The 19,433-nt window shown below is 36.5% G+C and overlaps 1 protein-coding gene and 1 long non-coding RNA gene across 2 annotated transcripts in view; both read left to right on the forward strand.

Annotated features, from left to right (window-relative positions):
- Positions 1–1,249: 1,249 nt before the first annotated feature.
- Positions 1,250–3,710, forward strand: dynll2a (dynein, light chain, LC8-type 2a). Its single transcript, XM_077208853.1, has 3 exons — positions 1,250–1,545; positions 2,330–2,466; positions 2,566–3,710. The coding sequence occupies exons 2-3, from the start codon at positions 2,335–2,337 to the stop codon at positions 2,701–2,703; spliced, it is 270 nt and encodes an 89-aa protein (XP_077064968.1). The 5' UTR covers positions 1,250–1,545; positions 2,330–2,334; the 3' UTR covers positions 2,704–3,710.
- A 144-nt stretch (positions 3,711–3,854) lies between these two features.
- The window catches only part of LOC143715663 (uncharacterized), a 15,672-nt gene continuing 93 nt past the window's right edge, over positions 3,855–19,433 (forward strand). Inside the window, exons 1-3 of the long non-coding RNA XR_013195851.1 lie at positions 3,855–3,888; positions 15,903–16,016; positions 19,210–19,433. The exon at positions 19,210–19,433 is cut by the window's right edge and continues 93 nt beyond it. This is a non-coding gene — a long non-coding RNA (uncharacterized LOC143715663). The remainder of the gene's footprint in view (positions 3,889–15,902; positions 16,017–19,209) is intronic.

Below are 19,433 nucleotides of genomic sequence, written 5' to 3' on the forward strand. Positions count from 1 at the left end.
CGGATCACTGGGATCAGTACATAATGAAGATAGGATAGGGATTGCTGGATACATGGAACAGGATCAATTGCTCCCAGGATCATAGGATTTTAAGACCACAGTTCAAAAGTACTTCCCTGCCCCCTTTATTTTCTTTATACCTCAGTGGAATATGTAGACGTTTTGGCCCTTCACATTTAACACATTGGAGGAGCAGAGGCTGGAGCAATCTGTGGGGATGGAGTCGACAGGAACCGTATGGTAAATGGGAAGAAGTACCTTTGGGTTGGGGGTTATACTCAGGCATTTTTAGATTTAAACTGTCCCAATGTGGATAGTAGATGCTTTAACATCACTAGCATTTGTTTCTTTTAGTGACGTTTTTTTTGCCTAAATAAAGGTTGCATTGGTACAAAACATTGTATGATGCTTTAATTTACTTTTTAATGGTTCTGAATGGTGGAGTATAGTTATAATTCTGACTGACCTAAAATTGTTGAATGTATGGTGTTTGAAGCATGTATGACTCGGGTGGAATGCAATATATTGAACATTTCTGCTTAAACTAAATGTGGTCAAACCCATTTTAATGAACAACAGAAAAAAAAGTACATTTTTCAAACTATACTTTTGTGTTCTACATGAGAATGTTTGGAATGTAAAGAAAAAAATACGTTGCTTAGCGACTGTAAACCGCAGTTAGGATAAGGAATTATGTAAGAAATAGATTCATTCTCAGAATAACTCATGAAACGGCCCTTTTTTTGTGAATCAAAACATTTTTAAAGCGGTCGCTGAATGAACCGCTAATTATTAGTCATGTCCAACGTTAAATGATCTAGAGCTGTTAGTGTGCTATGTCGAGACTTAAGTCCGTTTTAATACTGACTGATGCCAACTTGAGTTTCTTTGCAATCAGTGGAATTTTATAAACGACAGAAAGCAATAGTATTTCTATTATTGTGTTAGAATAATTAATTGAATCGTTTTTTTCTACCTGTAGTATGGAAATGCACATTTTTCAAGAATTAATTAAATATGAATTCTTATTCTGTAGAAATCGGAATTCATTAGAATGACATTTCCCCCCACCCCCACATAATGCTATAAGAATCGGAACCAGAATCATTACATTATTCATTTCTAGTTACATTACACTGCGTGGGACTGACAATGAGGTACCTCTCTAACCTTGCAATAATTTATAGTGACGTGTTTTCATTGTGAAGGTCCACCGAGTCTAATTTAAGCTATTTCCTGGCCTACACACAGTCCTGAGGCTTATAACCAAACAAGCACATTCCCTCTGGTCTCCGGTTAAAGATGCATTGTGGGATGAAATAAGATGCTGGCAGAGGGGCGCAGGGAGCGGCTGGTCTGCAGCCAATGACGAGCGCTGTGTAGGACGGCATTGTGAAGAGCCAGGGATTTTAGCGCGGGCACCAGTGAGCGTTTGACTTGATCCTTATGTTCTTCTCCTAGCGTCAAAGGGACACCTGAAACAACGAAAGCTCGTACGGCGACTGTTTTGCATTGCAAATTTCTCTTGCCAAATATTGTTGACAGGTGAGTGGAATAGTTTACCATATCGAGTGATGTACAAAGAATGATCTAGCATGCGCTTTGAACTGATGCATTCGTTTTAGACAATTAAATCGTATTTTTTTGGGGGGGGATATTACAAACGCTTTAGCAAAGATGTATTTGACTTGAAGAAAATGAAGACGCTACGATGAGAACGCCGCGTGCACCTGAGCTTTATTGATCTGCTGGAGCATCAAACGCGCACGCTGTGAATGAAGGTGTGACGTAGCATTCCTCCATCCTGACCTGTCAATGTCTTGATAGATGATCCAGACCGTAATCCGTTGTATGGTCTATTGCCACCATGATTATTATTATTTTCACTGTTAAATCAGCATTGTGTGGAGTGCTGACATGGCTGTGCATGACCTTTCAGTTCTGCTTTATAGTAGTTTTGCATGCATTTGGAGCACATGCATCTTAGTATTAGTATTGCTATTAACTACTTAAGTACTTTTATACAGGATGTTTCTTCATTTGAACACAGTTCGCTTGGGTTCTCTGCGCTGAGCATTAGTAGTATGCAAATGTGGCCTTCTTTGAAGAGTTGCAAATGATAGTTTTAGTGTTTGATTAAAAGACCTGCTTGGTTCTCATGAAAGTATCTAGTGTCACCTGATTTGAATTACCTTTAACAAATCAGATCCTCTCAGTTGATGGCTTTCTGTCAGGAAACCTGCCATTGTCAGGGAAGAAGCACATCTGAAAGGCCCCACTGTTTCGATTGGAAGTGGAGACTTAACTAAGTTGGTTTCTACGTTTTCAGGCACCATGACTGACAGGAAGGCTGTGATCAAGAACGCCGACATGTCTGAAGACATGCAGCAGGATGCGGTGGACTGTGCTACGCAGGCCATGGAGAAATACAACATAGAGAAGGACATTGCCGCATACATAAAAAAGGTGAGATTTGAGCCATACTGTTATCTTATACTCCTTAAAGTGTATATTTGTAGCGTTTGCATTTCCCGTGTGCTAATACCACGTTGTCTCGTGTTACAGGAGTTCGATAAGAAATACAATCCTACGTGGCATTGCATTGTGGGAAGGAACTTCGGCAGCTACGTGACCCATGAGACAAAACACTTCATCTACTTCTACTTGGGCCAGGTGGCCATTCTTCTCTTCAAGTCTGGCTGAGTCTAGACCGGACCAGACCGTTGAATGTACCTCCTGTGAAGACTGTGATGCACTGGTGGCTGATGTCATCAATGAAATGTTAAACGAGACCATACCATGACTATGCTGGCTGTGCACAACTGCATGGATCATACCCCATACTACTTGTGTACATGTTGCAGTTAAATTGCTTTTCATTAGAGGCCCCAAATTTTTGTTAATGGTCCTAGCAGGTTTTTCCTAGCACATATGTTGTAACAATAAATTTAAAAAAAAAAACGAACTAAAAAGCATAATAACGGAAGTCAGAAAATGTGAGTATTTACCAGCACATATGTCTGCTATAAATGGATATATTTTTGGTGACTTAGTGCTGTAATATTTTGAATGCCATGCGCTGGATGTCATTTTTGGGGTATTGGGGCAAACCATAGAAGCACATTTGGTTGTATGGAGGTGGATCTGTATAGTTTGATTGGAAGCATTTTGTTCTAGAAGGAATGTTTTGGTCTGATTACCTCTGCAGTAAATGTATATTTTCTTTTCATTTGATGTTTGAGGTATTGTGTTTTGAGAGAGCTAGTATTGATTTTTGGAAATGTCTTATCTGAATATACAATGGATTAGATGTATGTTACTGAGATACACATATAATTAAGTTTAAGAGCAAAAACATCACATGTAAGTCATATTACAAAATGCTAACTCCATCAAATACTAACACCAAGCAAATAACATGTTGTCCTCAAGCCTTTTCATCTAATCGTCTGCAGAACAGGTTTCTGAATGTAATTAGTTAAGGTCTGATCATACAACAGATGTATTTGTCGTCTTCCTGTCTGATGTTCTGCTATTTTGGAGTAGAATTAATTTGCATGCGTCTGTTTTTGCCCTTTTTTTTTTAATTTCTCATGTCTGCACCTAAACATGTCTGTATAGTTTGCACATAGCATATGCCAAAAGCCCACTCAGGTACCGCCATTGACATAAGCGGCCTGTCAGATTCATTAAAACGTGATTGAACGATTTTTGTTTGTCTATTGTGTATTTTTTCTCGCTCGTATTTATATCTGGGCCTAGAGGGCCTGTAGCAGCCATTACCAGCATTGAGCCGTTAGAGGGCTCCCTCTCATCGCAGATCAAACAACATCTCTGTGAGGCCTACAGCCTGAATGATGATGACATGGAAAACATTCGCTTAAAATGGTGAGACGAATCGTCAAAACGTGAACACACCCGCTATTGTATAAAAGATATATGAGGGAATTTAATGTCTTAGAGGCTTAGTGTTCGTGATGTCATACTGGCGATAATCAAGTCTTAAAGTTTTTCTCAATCGCCTTGGTACATTTTTCGAAACAGTCTTAACATTGATTCTCTAAACTGTAAGTACAAGTGTCACAACTATTTGCTGGAACATCAGAACTCTATGGCAGATCTGAAAAACGTAGTAAATCACCCCAAAAATTTAATCCATGCTTCAAAGTTATTGTGTCAGTTAATTGGCCAATGCCACCAAAATAAAACGTTTTTTTTTGTCTTCGTGTGAGCCACACTGCTCAAAATGCTTCGATGCTTTTTCACCATGGAAATATTTGTTATATGCAAGTTTCATGTTTTTCCCCCCCTACTTTTTTGTTGACTCTAAGCTTTCTTTCCTGTAGTCTACAAGAATGTAAGTTGTCTGTAAATACAGATTCAGAGAGTAGGTAAAAATTGACGGGCAAAAGTCAACAATGTAGTACACAAAAAGAAAATTGCATTTGCATTTATACAGTCCATTTATTTTTGCAGCAATGTGTTACATGTAAACTGAATATTCTCAGATGTTTGTTCATTTTTACATGCTATTATGTCTTTCTCTAACACTATACAGTATATCTTCTTAATTATGTATCTTCCTATTGCTTTTCCATGGCAAGAGTTTTTTGTTTACATGTAACACATTTCTAGAAAAAAGTACTGTAAAGATACAAATGTATTCATACAGTACTGATGTAGCTGCTGCTGTTCAGTGTTCAGAGATGTGATGTTTCTCCATGTTCAAAAATGGTGGTGGTTGTGCTGTCAGCAAACTCCATATATAGTTTCCAAACTTGATTGGATGGTTAATAAGATTGTGATTCCTATTTCATTAAAACCATTTGTCAATTTAGCAAACATTACAAACATTCCATGTCATAAATATTTATGGAATATAACATGCCTGACTGATTTTGATCACTGAATGGATCATTTTGCATGTGATGGCTCACACTACGAAAGAATGTTTAGAAGTTGTGAAGAGATCGACAACTTCACTGAGAATCAACTCCGCCATGTGCATTTAGCCATTGTGCAAATTGTGGACACGTGTACCTACTCTTTTGCACACATGTGCCAATTCACATGCCATTTGCTTAAATCAATAAGAAATTCAAATCTGCTGTGAAGAAGAAACTAATTGTTCAGAGATCTGAACTTATTGTTTTGAGAAAAGAAAAGTCTAGTTTGAGAACTCATTTGGCTCATTGAGCCAAAGCGATTTAGAAAAACTGTAAAACCCGTATTGGCTTTGGCGATTTCACGTTTTTTTTATAATACAGCTCCAAACACGTTTTTAAGAGGACTATGTTAAACTTGAAAAGGACAGTTTGTCAGGACAAACTTTAAATACTGTCTTCGTGTCTTGACAAATTTTTGTCAAGATTAAATAGAAGATAGATAGATAGATAGAGAGATGGACAGAACAATAGATAGATACAGACAGACAGATATATATTTATAGATAGATTTTGCGTCAGTGACACCATTAACCTGCTGAATCTAATCATGTGAATTCAGATACCAATCACGCCTGAGGAGCTCAAGAGTCTTTCGGTTTCTTTTACAGCCCATTATTTGTGATAAGATGTGCTGGACCATGGCTCTTTGTTTTTCTCCTCATTCTGATTTTATGGCTGTGGCAGTTTTGTAAGTTTAAGTGTTTTCAGAAGGGCAGGTCTTTAATCCATGATTGACGTATTTGTTAGAGCCAGATTAGTGTTTTATTTATTTATTTTTGCCACATAATTATCAAATGGAATAGTCACATTGTGATATGATGATGAATCTGTCTTTATCCATGATTTCCATTAAAGGTGTGAATGTGATTGTTGGAAAAGTCCCATCTTCTGATATCAAGTAAATGCACACCACAAAAGAAATGAAGATGTCTCTTTTAATGAAACTCCCCATGGTCCTTATCAAGATCACATAGTTTTCATGGTGATGTCAAGAAGGAACTGGGATATTTGTGGGCTGGAAAGGATAAGACCGACAGGATTTCCCCTGGAGAGTTAATGATTTCCTCACTTGTTTTATTAAAAGAGGCTAATTATACTGAGACAGAAGAGAAAGTAAAAAATATGACCATATGGTCAGAATTTTTAGAGCTAGAAAAATATATCACATCAGTTTTTTTCATTTTTAAAATTGGATGACATCTTATTGACTTTATTTATTTGTTTATTTATTTAAATGTACATTGCTGTTAGAAGGTTTGGGGTTGGTAAGAGTTTTTTAAAGCCTCTTCTGCCTTACAAGCCTGCATTTATTTGATAAAAAAATCCAGTAAAAACTGTAATTTTATGAAATAATATTACAGTTTAAATTAACTGCTTCCTATTTTAATATGTTTTAAAATGAAATTTATTTCTGTGATACAAAGCTGAATTTTCAGCATCATTACTCCAGTCTTCAGTGTCACATGATCCTTCAGAAATCATTCTGATATGCTGATTTGCTGAACAAGACACATTTCTTATCATCGCTGTTGAAAACATTGTGCTGCTTAATATATTTTGTGGAAACAGTGACTTTTTGATTTATAGTATTCAAAAGAACAGTATTTATTTCAAATCTACATTCTTCCGATCAAATGATATATGCTCAAACTCCTTAAGATCATCTTTTCCATTTTGGATCAATTGTCCTCAGTCCTCAAAGTTTGTCCTTGCGCAGGGGACATTTGGGCGATTAGCTTCATGCCCAATCTACCTTTGTGCCCCCAAGAGCAGTTTGTTCTAATAGCTTTGCTCTAAATTGAGAGGCAGCCATAGGGCCGAACAAAGCCAAGCAGGAAATGTCTGAGGCAGTCACGCTGAACACTTACACTTCAGGCCTGGAACTGCCATCCACCTGATTCACTAAACAAAGCACAGATCCTCACACCCATAATGCAACATATTACACTTTACAAATAGTTATTTCATCCCTTTTTTGATCTTCATGTGATTTTACTTGGGAAGAAATTTATTTCAAGTATACTTTCAAGTTTTCTTTATTTATATATATAATTTTTATACCACATTCTAAAGTATATCTTACTTTTGACTCCACTAAATTTCATTTCATTGAAAAGCCTGTCATTTTCAGTAATACGAAACTCTTATGATAAATGAGACTCTTATGAGAATAATAAGTACACTACCGTTCAAAAGTTTGAGGTCATAAAGATTTTTTTTTAAAAATAACACTTTTTTTCCATTAAGAATGCATTAAATTGATCAAAAGTGACAGTAAAGATGTTTATAATGTCCCAAAAATGCTGTTCTTTTGAACTTTCCATTCATCAAAGAATCTTGAAAAACAATTGTTTTCTTTTTCTCCCAAAAAGAACAGTTTTCAACATTGATAATAATAAAAATAAATGTTTCTTGAGCACAAATCAGCATATTAGAATGATTTTCTGAAAGATCAGGTGACACTGAAGACTGGAGTTATGATGCTGAAAATCCAGCTTTGCGTCACAGAAATAAATGACATTTTCTATTCAAATAGAAAACAGTTGCAATAGTATTTCACACTTTTACTGTTGATTTTACTGCATTATTTATCACACAAATGCAGTCTTAGTGAGCATTAGAGACTTCTTTCAAAACATTTGAACGGTGCAAGTATAGAAAGAGACTCTTTGTAACATTGTTTGAGATCTTGTTGGCCAACAGTGTCAGTGATACTACAGGAAACAGGGTAAAGGTCTTTTATGAGGCCGCAACAGTCTTGAAAGGTGTTCTCCTCTTGACCTTGATTCCACATATAACAGACAAGGAAGGAATAGTTACTTCCTGGATTTGCTACATTATCCTGATAGCATTGCTTGGTGCCTTTTCAGTCATTTTCATCAAGCTTTAAGATCCTTCAGACAGAACTGAAGGCAAAGAGAAACATCCTGCTGTCTTGCTCTTACCATTAGTTTAGTCCCACTTTCTAATTGTGCTTTTCTCTTGCATCATTCCCTCTTGCCTGCTCGGCCGGCTCTTTATGGCTCTACATCTTGTAATCCTGCCCCTTTATTGCTTTCTCAGTGAGCTGCTGTCAAGGATAAGGCAATTAGCTTATCACCAAGACATGATTTATACAATCTACAAGTGACACAGTCCATGCGGGACCGCACTGATCCTCTTTGATTTCGGCAAAACATCTCACTCTCCACTGCTTTCCAGCAAGACGTATTAAAGTCCTGGATCAGTGGTTCAGGGAGAGAGTTTTAGCAAATACATCACATAGCTACTGTGCATCAGTGCCTGACTTTTAATGTCATTCAGGAAGCCCTAGGAGGTCTGGAACCCCCCTTATGAAAATGTTGTGTGTGTGAAGGGTTGGAGGGAGAGGTCAGATTGGTGCCAAGCTTGATCCCTCTTGCCTTATCTCAGGTAATATCCCATCTCTCAAGGCATGTGATGTTGAGCAATGGGGTTGTAAAGCGGCGCAACGCTTTATGAGTGTTCCTGAGAAACCTTAGGCTTCGCTCCACGCTCAATCGCCGCAGGACCTTCTTCTCTCTCTGTCATTCGCTCATGTTTGCACTGCACCGATGTGGAGACGGATGGATTGGTTAAGGTTTAATCCCAAAGATCATTGCTGTGGTAAATCTGAGGAATGAGATATAAAAAAATCACCTGTGGTTTTGTCTTGTAAAGTGTCTAATCATCTACATTTACATTTATCTGACACTTTTATCCAAAGCGACTTACAATTGCTATATTTCATAGGTCGCACGCCTCTGGAGCAACTAGGGGTTAAGTGTCTTGCTCAGGGACACATTGGTGTCTCACAGTGGATTCGAACCCGGGTCTCTCACACCAAAGGCATGTGTCTTATCCACTGCACCATCACCACCCCATGTATTAATTCAGTTTCACTTAATTATCAAAGTTCCTTAATAGTTCAGTTAACGATTCTTTTAATATTTTTGATAAGATATTTTTGGAAAAATATATAATATAATATATACATAAATGTGATCCTGTAATAGGCTTTAAGTATACAGCAAATAACATATTGACCGAAAAATGTGGTAACATTTCATTTAGGCCTATTTATTTATAGACAATTTTGCTACTCATATGTTTAACTGCACATTTTCACATGAACAACCAATCTGCAACCATTAAGTCTCACAGCTTTATGTATTATTAGAGTCATTAGGGTTTTTTTTAGTTTTTTTTTACCCTCCCTCACTGTCTGCACTGTATGTTTTTGATTCACTAAAATGAACAGACTCATAAGAGATTTGTTCAGAAATCTAAATTCTGTTATTGTGATTCATGTTATTGATTCTCTGAAAATTTGGGCTCATAAGAGTCATTCATTTGGGAATCAACCTGCCCTTTTTGTGCTTTGTTTATGATTGACTGAAAGATGTGCTCATAAGAGTTATTTTGTTTTGAAATCAATCTGCACTTGTCGCGCTTTATGTTAATGATTTACTAAAATGTACGGCGGTCAGGGATTTTGACTGCACACTTGTGATTTATGTTTATGATTCATTGAAAAATCGGGCTCAAGAGTCATTCCTTTGCTAATTGAACTGCATTTGTTGTGCTTTGTTTGTAATTCGTTAAAAAGGTCTAGCTCATAAGAGTCATTTGTTCCGGTGTGCTTACTCGAGGTATGCTGGTTCCAAAAACGTGAAGTAGGCTATAGTATTAAAAATTCTGAATATGTGTAGGTTTATAATAATAAATAATAATTTGTTACATTTATATTAGGGCTGTCAATCGATTAAAATTTTTAATCTAATTAATTACATACTCTGTAATTAATTAATCTAAATTAATCGCATACAAAATTTTACAATGTTTACATGGTACAATTTCTGGTAAGCTACGTTTTTATTATTATTGCTTGACACAAATTTCACAATTTCAATTTAATTTAATTATTGTGATGTGATGCAATATTGACTCATTTGGATAAATATTAGGTACACAAGATAGGCATTCATTTTTCTCAAGAAAAAAAATCTCACCCAATGCTGTAAAAATACAGAGAACCATATCAGCTGGTAGTATTTAAGGTTAAAAATAGCTCAAATTAAATATAATGCGTGTTTATTACAAATAACAACTTTGATATAAGTAAAAATATAATCCATACGTAATATACTAGTAGGCCCTAGACTACATAAATTTTGAAAAATACTCTCTATAGCTCTTTTTTTTATAGCCAACTATAACATGCTATATGGTCATGAAATGGCTTTCCTGGGGTAACTTAGGGCTAAATGTTATGTGACATTGTTCTCCAGCTGTTTTATTGACCTCTTTTCGCGGTTGAAAAACACGGATTGATCGAGGAATATACATTTCGGTAAGTTTTAGGCTGCCCTACTGTATCTTTCAACATTGGTCATTCGAGTTTATTTACTATTAGCTAGAGATGATCGGTTCACGTGCCGCTATAGGGATCTGTCATGACACATTTACAAGAACCAAAACGGTATTGCTTGATTTTCGTAAAAAAAATTAACAGAATCTGAGAGCTGAGATTTTTTTAATATCATAAGTAACGTGCTCTGTCTTGTCTGTTTCCGTGTCCTCTCTTTGGTGCGCGATTTTTCTGTGCGTGAGAAAATGGTTGTGTGACGTGAGAGCGCGTGAAAAGTTACAGCACACACACACACACACAAGCGCGCTTTCTCTCAGACACACTCGCCGACTCACGCACACACTCCTGGATGCATTGATGTGGTACTTTAGAGTTTGACGAACGCCGTTTGTTAAAAGTAAATGTTCCAAACAATGATCCAAGCAGCGCGTTCTTGTCTCCCTCCTTTTTACATGAATGCTAGAACGGCTCCGCAAAGGTCAAAACGGAATGGATTAATCTGCGTTATTTTTTTTAACGCGTTATTTCTTCTCAGATTAATTAATCGAAATTAACGCGTTATTTTGACAGCCCTAATTTATATAGCACTTTTCTGGGTACTCAAATCGCTTTAGAATGGAAGGGGGAATCTCCTCAACCACCACCAATGTGCTGCACCTGGATGATGCGACGGCAGCCATATTGCACCAGAACGCCCACCACACACAGCTTCCTGGTGGAGAGGAGACAGTGATGAAGCCAATCAGTATATGTGGATGATTAGAAGGCCACGATGATGGACAGAGGCCAAGGGGCTAATTTTGGCCAGGATGCCAGGGTTACACCCCTACTCTTTTTCCGAAGGACATCCTGGGATTTTTTTAATGACCACAGAGAGTTAGGACCTCGGTTTAACGTCTCTTCCGAAGGAGGGATGAGATGGATCTATGACAATTTTTTTTTTCATTTATAGATCGCCTTCTGCTCAACAAGTTGCAGGATGTGATGGGCCGGTTATGCTCTACCTTGGCTTTAAACGTGGGCAAAAATAATTTTAAAAATCCTGTTTTTTGTTGTTGTTTTTTTTAGAAAAACAAATGGACAGCTGTGGTTGTTTAGTGGAATAATTTAGTGGAATAATTTTGTAAAAATAAAGTAAAAATTTAAACATATTTACAGAACAACCTGCAAATGTTGCATTTTAAATCTGTAATTTACACACACAAAATGTAACTGCTAAATTCAACAGCTCTTTTCTGCTTAATCATCAAGGCCACACTATAAAACAATTCCACCTATTTCAACTTTAGTTCAGTTGCTGCCTCAATTTTTAAGTACAATGAACTTGAGTGTACTAGTCATTTCAACTTAAATTATAGTAAACTGACTTACAAATCAGTTTAATCTCGTATAACTTGTATAAGTTGAAATTGCTTAACTTATTTTGATGAGTTAAAGTCATGTAAACACATAAGTTGCCATGGCTTACTGCTTATATCATTTATTTTGCAGTGCTACTAAAATCAGTTTTGGACAAGCAACTTAATAATACACAGAGGGTAAAGAGAAATCCACATGATGAATCGAAGCTCATCTTCAAGTTCAAGTAGATTGTCCACAAACTGAGGAAAAAATACACAAATATATCGAAGGTGCACAGTGTCAAACACAAAAATACAAAACACCATTATGGTAACACACATGACATAAAATAATGAAATAAATATGAATTTAACAATATAAGATGTAACATAAATCCCTAATGCACATAACAAAAAACTAAGAAGAAACAATTATTAAAATGAAAAACAATCACATGTGAACTCTCACAGGGAGTTCTGGCAAAATCAGTTTTATGGCATTTTACTGTAAATTGATGTAAGATTATTTGTACATTTAACAGTACGTTTTGTATTTAATGTTACATTTAACAGTATTTTACTATTAACTTTTTTTTACTCTGGCATTTTTGCAGTCTTTTACAGTTAAAAGTACAAACATTGGTAACACTTTATTTTAAGGTGATGCATTTTACATTGTACTAACTAAGTACTGAGTAATATTAATTAACTACATGTAGGCTACTTACTATAGAATTACGGTTAGGGTTTGGTTTAGGGTTGTTATGTAACTGGTAATTATGCATAATTTACTGTTATTACTATGGCAAGTACATGTAGTAACTACGTCACCTTGAAATAATGTGTTACACAAACATATTTTACAGTGCATTTCATTGCTGAACTCGTCTCAGCAGGGGGGTTGTGAAGAGGTAGAGTAGTAATGTCTGATCAATCTGGGGGGTGGACAAGTCAATGACTCAATTTCATTCCCTCTTTCCTCAACATAGAAATCGTCCATGCATTTCCACAGCTTCATTCCTGAATGTAGTGAACGATACGGTAACATGCAGTCTGGGCACCCTGGAGGGCTGTTTTTTAGACCCCCATGAGCTGTTGACAATGTGTCATGGCGTGAGGGGCAGGAGGTTGAGTATGCGCTGGCACTGTGTTGAAATGCAGATGGGCCGAGACTCAGAGCAAGGGGTCGCGAGGGGGGCCGAGGTGGAAAGGTCAATCCGATGCGGCTCTCCATGCTTGGAGAGGGACCGTTTTTCCATGAGGATGGCTCTAGTGGTCAGGGTTAATGTACTGGTTGAGGAAAGGAGATGTGCAGATGAATTCATTAGCGGAGGAGCAGAGGACCGTGGAGACGGAGAGCAAAGGGACAAAAGGCAGAGTCCACTCTGAAGGAGGGGGGCCGGTTTGGTGACCATCGGCCTACCAGCACCATAGTGACAACATCAAACAAAACAAGACTGTCCAAATATTCTCACTTTGATAAGATCCAATCGATTCTTTCTCACTTTAGGGGCTTTCGTGCAAACAAGAATCTTTTCTAAGCACATTTTTTGGTCTTACGTGACAGCACATTAAGCGCAAAGAGTTAAATTAACCTGTGTGTGATGATGGCATTGGGAGCGAAGGTGTTTCGAGACATTGGGACAGACGCCATGGTTGATTGAGTGTGAAGTTTTTCTCTTTACTCATGAAATAATGGATAACTTTGGTTTTAACATTAGGTGGCATTTTGCCAGGTATTTGCACAAGATTGAGATCTCAGGGGGGCATCGAAAGAACATGGCAAGCAGATACACTCAGAGATTCGGAACGCAGCCATCGGGACACCGGTAAACACAACCTGCATGGTTGTGTTGTCTGGGATCGTATGTGATTTCTGGATAACTAAAAGTTAATGAGGTGATTTCATAGTCCCTTACAGTATTTCAGTGCAGACGACTCACGATTGGCATCTCCTTGGTGGACTGACTCTAGCTTCTCAGGTGTTTCTCCTGAGAATAAAAAAAAATATATCATGTGTTTCTAGATCCAAAAAGATCACAAATTGTGCAGATTTGCCAGCCTGTCTACAAACAAGATCTAATTAGTACTTCTTCTCACCAAATTTCTTCAACAATATCTGAACTGCTTTCCATATTCAGTTAGCTCTTTAACTGTATGTGAACAATTGTCTCATATTCTGTTTTAAGAGATTATGAAGAGGATTTTACAAAAAAAACATCTGAGAGTTGATGTACTTCTAAAAATAAAGGTACTTAAAGTGGGATTAGTAACACTTATTTTAGAATATTTATTGAAAAGTGTGGATTTTACAGTGATGCCAGAAGAACCTTTTTGAGGTTTTCCTCAGTGCTCAGTTCTCAAAAGAACAATTTTCTTAGTATGATGAACATCTGAATAATCTAAAGATCGTTTTTCCACTATAAAGAACCTTTTACAGAATGGAAAGGTTCCATGAAAGGTTCTTCATCTTCATTGCCTAATTAAGATTTTTCAAATGTTTTGATGCCACAGAAATGCTGATCTGCTTGTGATGGGCATTTTATATTTGTATGTCATGGACAATGTTATATTTTCATGTATAAAGACTCATTTATATTGTGAATAATATTATGAAAAAGTATTATAAATGTGTGCAAAGAAATATATGGAAAATATTTACTTTACTTTTTTTCTATCCATCATTAATTGCACTGTAAACCTGAAGAGAAACATAACTATGGCTTTCAATTTAATACATTCATTCCGACCTTTAGAATAAATAATAAAAAAATACAATTAACCAAATTGAAAACATTTAAATAAAATAATATTAAATTAAAAAATATTAATTAAAATAAAATAATATGTAAAAAATATTATGGTCACACTTAAGATTAGGGTCCAATTCTCCCTGTTAACTAAGTATTAACTACGAGTTTTTCCTAATTACTGCTTATTAATAGTTAGTGAGGTAGTTGTTAAGTTTAGGTGTTAGGTAGGATTAAGACATTTAAAATATGGTCATGCAGAATAAGGCATTAATATGTGCTTTATAAGTACTAATAAACAGCCAATATCCTAATATGCATGCTAATAAGCAACTATAGTTAACAGTGAGAACTGGACCCTAAACTAAAGTATTAGCTTTAATACTTATCAGTGGACTCATGTTAACCACCACCTTAACCTTCCTCATATGTATACTGTGTTTAAGTTGAGCCTGAATACTGGCAGGGACAGTTACAGTGAAACAATACCTCCATTTAGATCTCCCTCACACACACCGCAGAAACATTGATTGGTGTCTGAGCTAAAGGGACATGCTGATTCTCACCTCATCTGTTATTCATTAACAGCTGGCAAAAAAATGAAATAAAGAGGAAATAGATAACCTACTACTGCTGCCGTCAGAACAGGATGACAATTTGCTGACAGAAAAAAATCTTGACACTTTAGGTTCCCGGTTGCATTTTAGCTTAACCTGCACATTTAACAGGCGCCCCATGGGACTCCGTGTACACTCATGTAGAAACACTATACAGAAATGTGTACAGAAATTAAATAAGTGTTGGAAAAACCAAACCAAAGTCAGCACTCTAGATTCCAAATATCAGAGTTATAGGAATACAAACAACAGACCTTTCTTGGATAAATCTAGTTGTATTCGAGTTTTCGCAGATTTGATTGTGTATCAGTTAGTGAAGGACTAAGTGGTGGTGTGGAAAGGCTCAGTGTCCTTGAACAGATCTTGAAGGTGAAAAGACATAAAAGTTGAATGCTGCATGCAAAATATCATTGTGTTTTACATTGTCGTAAAAGTAGACTATGACATTATTGCCTATAAACGACAGAAGACTGTACAACAGGTTCAGTGCCCTTTATAGAGGAGATTGTAAAAGCATCTTTCTGAACTATTCGCAAAGATTTAGATTTACGTGTGCAGTTCCCACTTCAGACTTTAAACAACTCACAACTAGATGTTTTTTTTTATTTAATTGAATTTAAACTGAATAAATGGGCATAAACAAATTGATTAATATAGGTTTGATTAATATCTGGTCCTGCGTGTATATATATATATATATATATATATATATATATAATTATTTTTATTTTTTGGGGGACCTGGCTGTATAATAACACTAACACGTAAGAAATAAGATAAATAGTTCTGACTCTGAGATAGTTTTTAATGAACTTCCCTCAAATGAGCCTAATTGAAAGTTTCTGTATTTCTGTGAAAACTAAGCTGTGTTTGCTCTGCAGGTTTTTGATAAGAGCATTTGTACTTCTCATGGCCGCCGATGGCCGTCCTGCGTGCCGCTGCATTAATGAGGCTGCTCCAAACCTATAGCCTTAATCGCAGAGGAAACCATGCAGGTAATTGCCTTTGAATGTTTAATTGCGTGTGTATGTTGGGTGGGAGGTGGAGGACATTGAGCGAATTTGAGGAGGAGGGTTAAATTCACAAGCACTTGATTTCAGTACGTCTGTGGAAAGATATGGAGATCCACTCATAGAATGAATTAGGCCTGAATTCAGGGTTTAAATTGAATCTGAGAACTTGTCTTATATAATTAATTCCCCTTAATAAGGGATTTCTATTCATTGTGATACCCTGAGAGATGTGACTTTAGACCCCTAAACTATCACAATAAAAACAAGCTCATCATAGAGGCGGTTGCATGTATGAATTGCATTTTTAATGGATTTTTCTATAAATTCAGCCTTGTTATCGTGATGTTTACTTGTATAAAACAATGGTTAGTGGAATATGTTACAAGTATTTCATTTGTACTTGCTGATTATTTGCAATTATTGTACTTGTATTGTAATTATTTTTTTTTTCATTTTATTATTTGAAATAAAGCTAAAATAAAATGAAGCATAAATATTAGATGGAAAAACGTCATTAAAATTTATAAATGTTAACCTGGGCAGCTAGCCTAAATAGATACCTTAACGTTTAAGTAATATTACTAAAACTGAAAAAAAAATTTTTTTAAAGCTATATAGATAGTTAAAAAAAAATTTTAAAATCTAATTTAACATGTTAATAAATACTATATAAATAATACTAAAATAAATAAGATTTAAAAAGTCATTGTCTCAAAAATATAGTTCTCTTCTTTTATTTAACAAACAAATAAATATAAAGAATCGGTTTAAACATGTACAACAACATAGACTATAAACAATAATCAAAATATATATATTTTTTCTGTATTTATATTATTTGCTTACCTGTTGTTAATTGATTTTTTCCCTCTGACCTCTGGGTGGCGCTAGTGAGTGAAACTTCAACAGACTGACGTGCACAACAGGCCAGTGTGTAAAAAGCACTGATACTCCATCAGACTACCTAAACTTTTAAAATGACCACTGAACATGCAAATCGCCACCAAACGCAACGCACCAGAAACCCTAATAGCTAACTAACACACAGTCTAGTGGCCTGTCACAGGTATGGAGCCTTTGGCCTTCTTACGTCTGGAATGTTTAGGAGTGGCTGGGTGTTGGCAGACTCAACAAATCTCCTTTCTTTCAGTTTGAGTTTCATTTATTACACACACAACTGATTTAAACCACCATCCTCATTCAAATACTATAGTGGAGCTGGAAGTCGATAAAGTTGCAGTCTGGAAAGTGACTGTCATCCACCTCCAGCCACTCAAGCCATGGCAAACAAAAGCCAAGCTAACACATTTGTCTCATGTGACCTTTCACTATCATTGATGTGCACCTCTAGGCTGGGGGACGAAATGGGATTTGGTTGGCGTCTTTTTTTCTTTCCTTTCATGCCTCAGTGTGTCTGCATGTGTGTTTTTGGGTCATTTGTTTTCTCTGAGTCATTCCGTTTGAATATGCGCAAGCTATTAACCTGAGCGCCAGCTGTCTGATTAATTGCCCGGCTCTAGTCAGGTGGACAGGACTGAACATTCACATCTCTCTGGGCTGGCAGAACTGCAGAGCATGAACTGTGCCAAATATTCCAGCCAGTTTGAACTATTCATTGCAAAGTGCCTGATGTCTTGATGTCTTTGAGCAGACAGACATCCAGCGTCGGTATAATGGTCTTAAAACAATTTGAACCCTCATGCTGTGTTTGGGATGGCTGAAAAAAATATGCTTAACAGTGTCAGGTTATTTTTTCTAATCTTATAAGAACTGATAATCAATATCAGACATGACAACCTTACGTATTCATCAAGCAATCAGATTATTTTAGTATAGAATATTTATTTATTTAATAATTAATATATGTGTGTGTGTGTGTGTGTGTGTGTGTGTGTGTGTGTGTGTGTGTGTGTGTGTGTGTGTGTGTGTGTGTGTGTGTATATATGTATATATATGTGTGTGTGTATATATATATATTTTTTTTTTATATATATATACTTTTAAATTTAATACATTATTATTGCTTATATTACTTGTATTATTACGTATGCAAACAACGTTGAACCCCACTGACTTCATTAAATGGACAAAAAACACTGAGACATTAAAGAAAGTAAATCGTATAGGATTGAACTGGATGTTTGTTGACTGAATGTTCATTTTTTTGGTGAACTGTCCCTTTAAGAATTATAGCCAATTTTATATAGCCTATTTAATATTTTTGTCTAAAACCTTGTCATAATAACACATACCTGAATGTTCATCTCAGGTGTATATAGCATGTTTATTAGCACAAACTGCAGGGCATTACATGTTTGTGATAGTAAAACCTTGTGAACGTCTGATGTAATGGTTCAGAATTGCGGTGGGACAGGCAAAAAGGAAAGGGAGGTGTATGCATGGGGTCATAGAGCCCTGATGAGGAGCTAAAGAGAGCATCCTGACCCTGAACAGAGATGGGGTTCCTCCATAGATGCCTCCCTAGCCAACTTCATTCATTTGTTGTGAGAGTAATTTGTCCTTATTGTAGTTGCGCTTTCATCTGTTAGAAAGGATTTGATACCTAACACCTGGTGCAGTGTGCATTTTAGGCTTGTTCCCCAAGACATGTATTTCGAATCAGTGTATTCGGTCACTAGCATATTTTAAGGAAACAAAGAAGTCACTATAGGTGGCAGAAAAGGCAACAAGCCAATAATTCAACCTCAAAGCCTGTGCGATTGGACAGGTCTTAACAAATCAAAGCAGTTGATTCACTGGCCCTACACACACCTCTTGTACGTGTAAGAATAAACACAACAAGGAGACTTTCATGTTTTATGCACCATTCAGGAAAAGTGTACACATACCCACACTTACTCTCTAGTGTGTGTTGACTGAGCCAACAGTGTGTCAGTCAGTCGGTCAAGGCCCGAGACAGAGAGCCTCAGCCAATCACAGGCCCTGTTTGTGAAGCGGGAGGACAACCTGCCATCGGAATACACTCTATTGGGCTTCGTCCTCATGTCATTTTCGGCTGTGTTGTTTCCACATCTATTTTAGACTCTTTTCAAAAGTCAGATTCAATATGAACTCCAGCATCTTCAGATTCTTTCATAGATGATCTGCTATTACATAGCTTTTCACTATTATAGTATTGTCTCATGTATGTCTGTTTTTATTTCTTCCATTTTAGGAGAAACGTTAGAGAAAAAATTGATCCTTAAATGAAATGTATAGTTGAGAACTCCCAAGTGTCTCTGGGACAGATCAGAGCTTAATTTGCTTTCAGTGGAAACTCTGTGATCCAATCAGATCCTCGAGGCTCTTAATTAGCGTCACTCATGCTTCATTCAGCGTTTCACAGTGAGAGGACCTACCAGCTCTTCCCAGGTATTACATCAGCTTCTCATATCAGAC

This window comes from Siphateles boraxobius, unplaced genomic scaffold, assembly GCF_051911475.1.
Source record: "Siphateles boraxobius isolate OS27281-9 unplaced genomic scaffold, OSU_SipBor_1 6, whole genome shotgun sequence".
Lineage (NCBI taxonomy): Eukaryota > Metazoa > Chordata > Actinopteri > Cypriniformes > Leuciscidae > Siphateles > Siphateles boraxobius.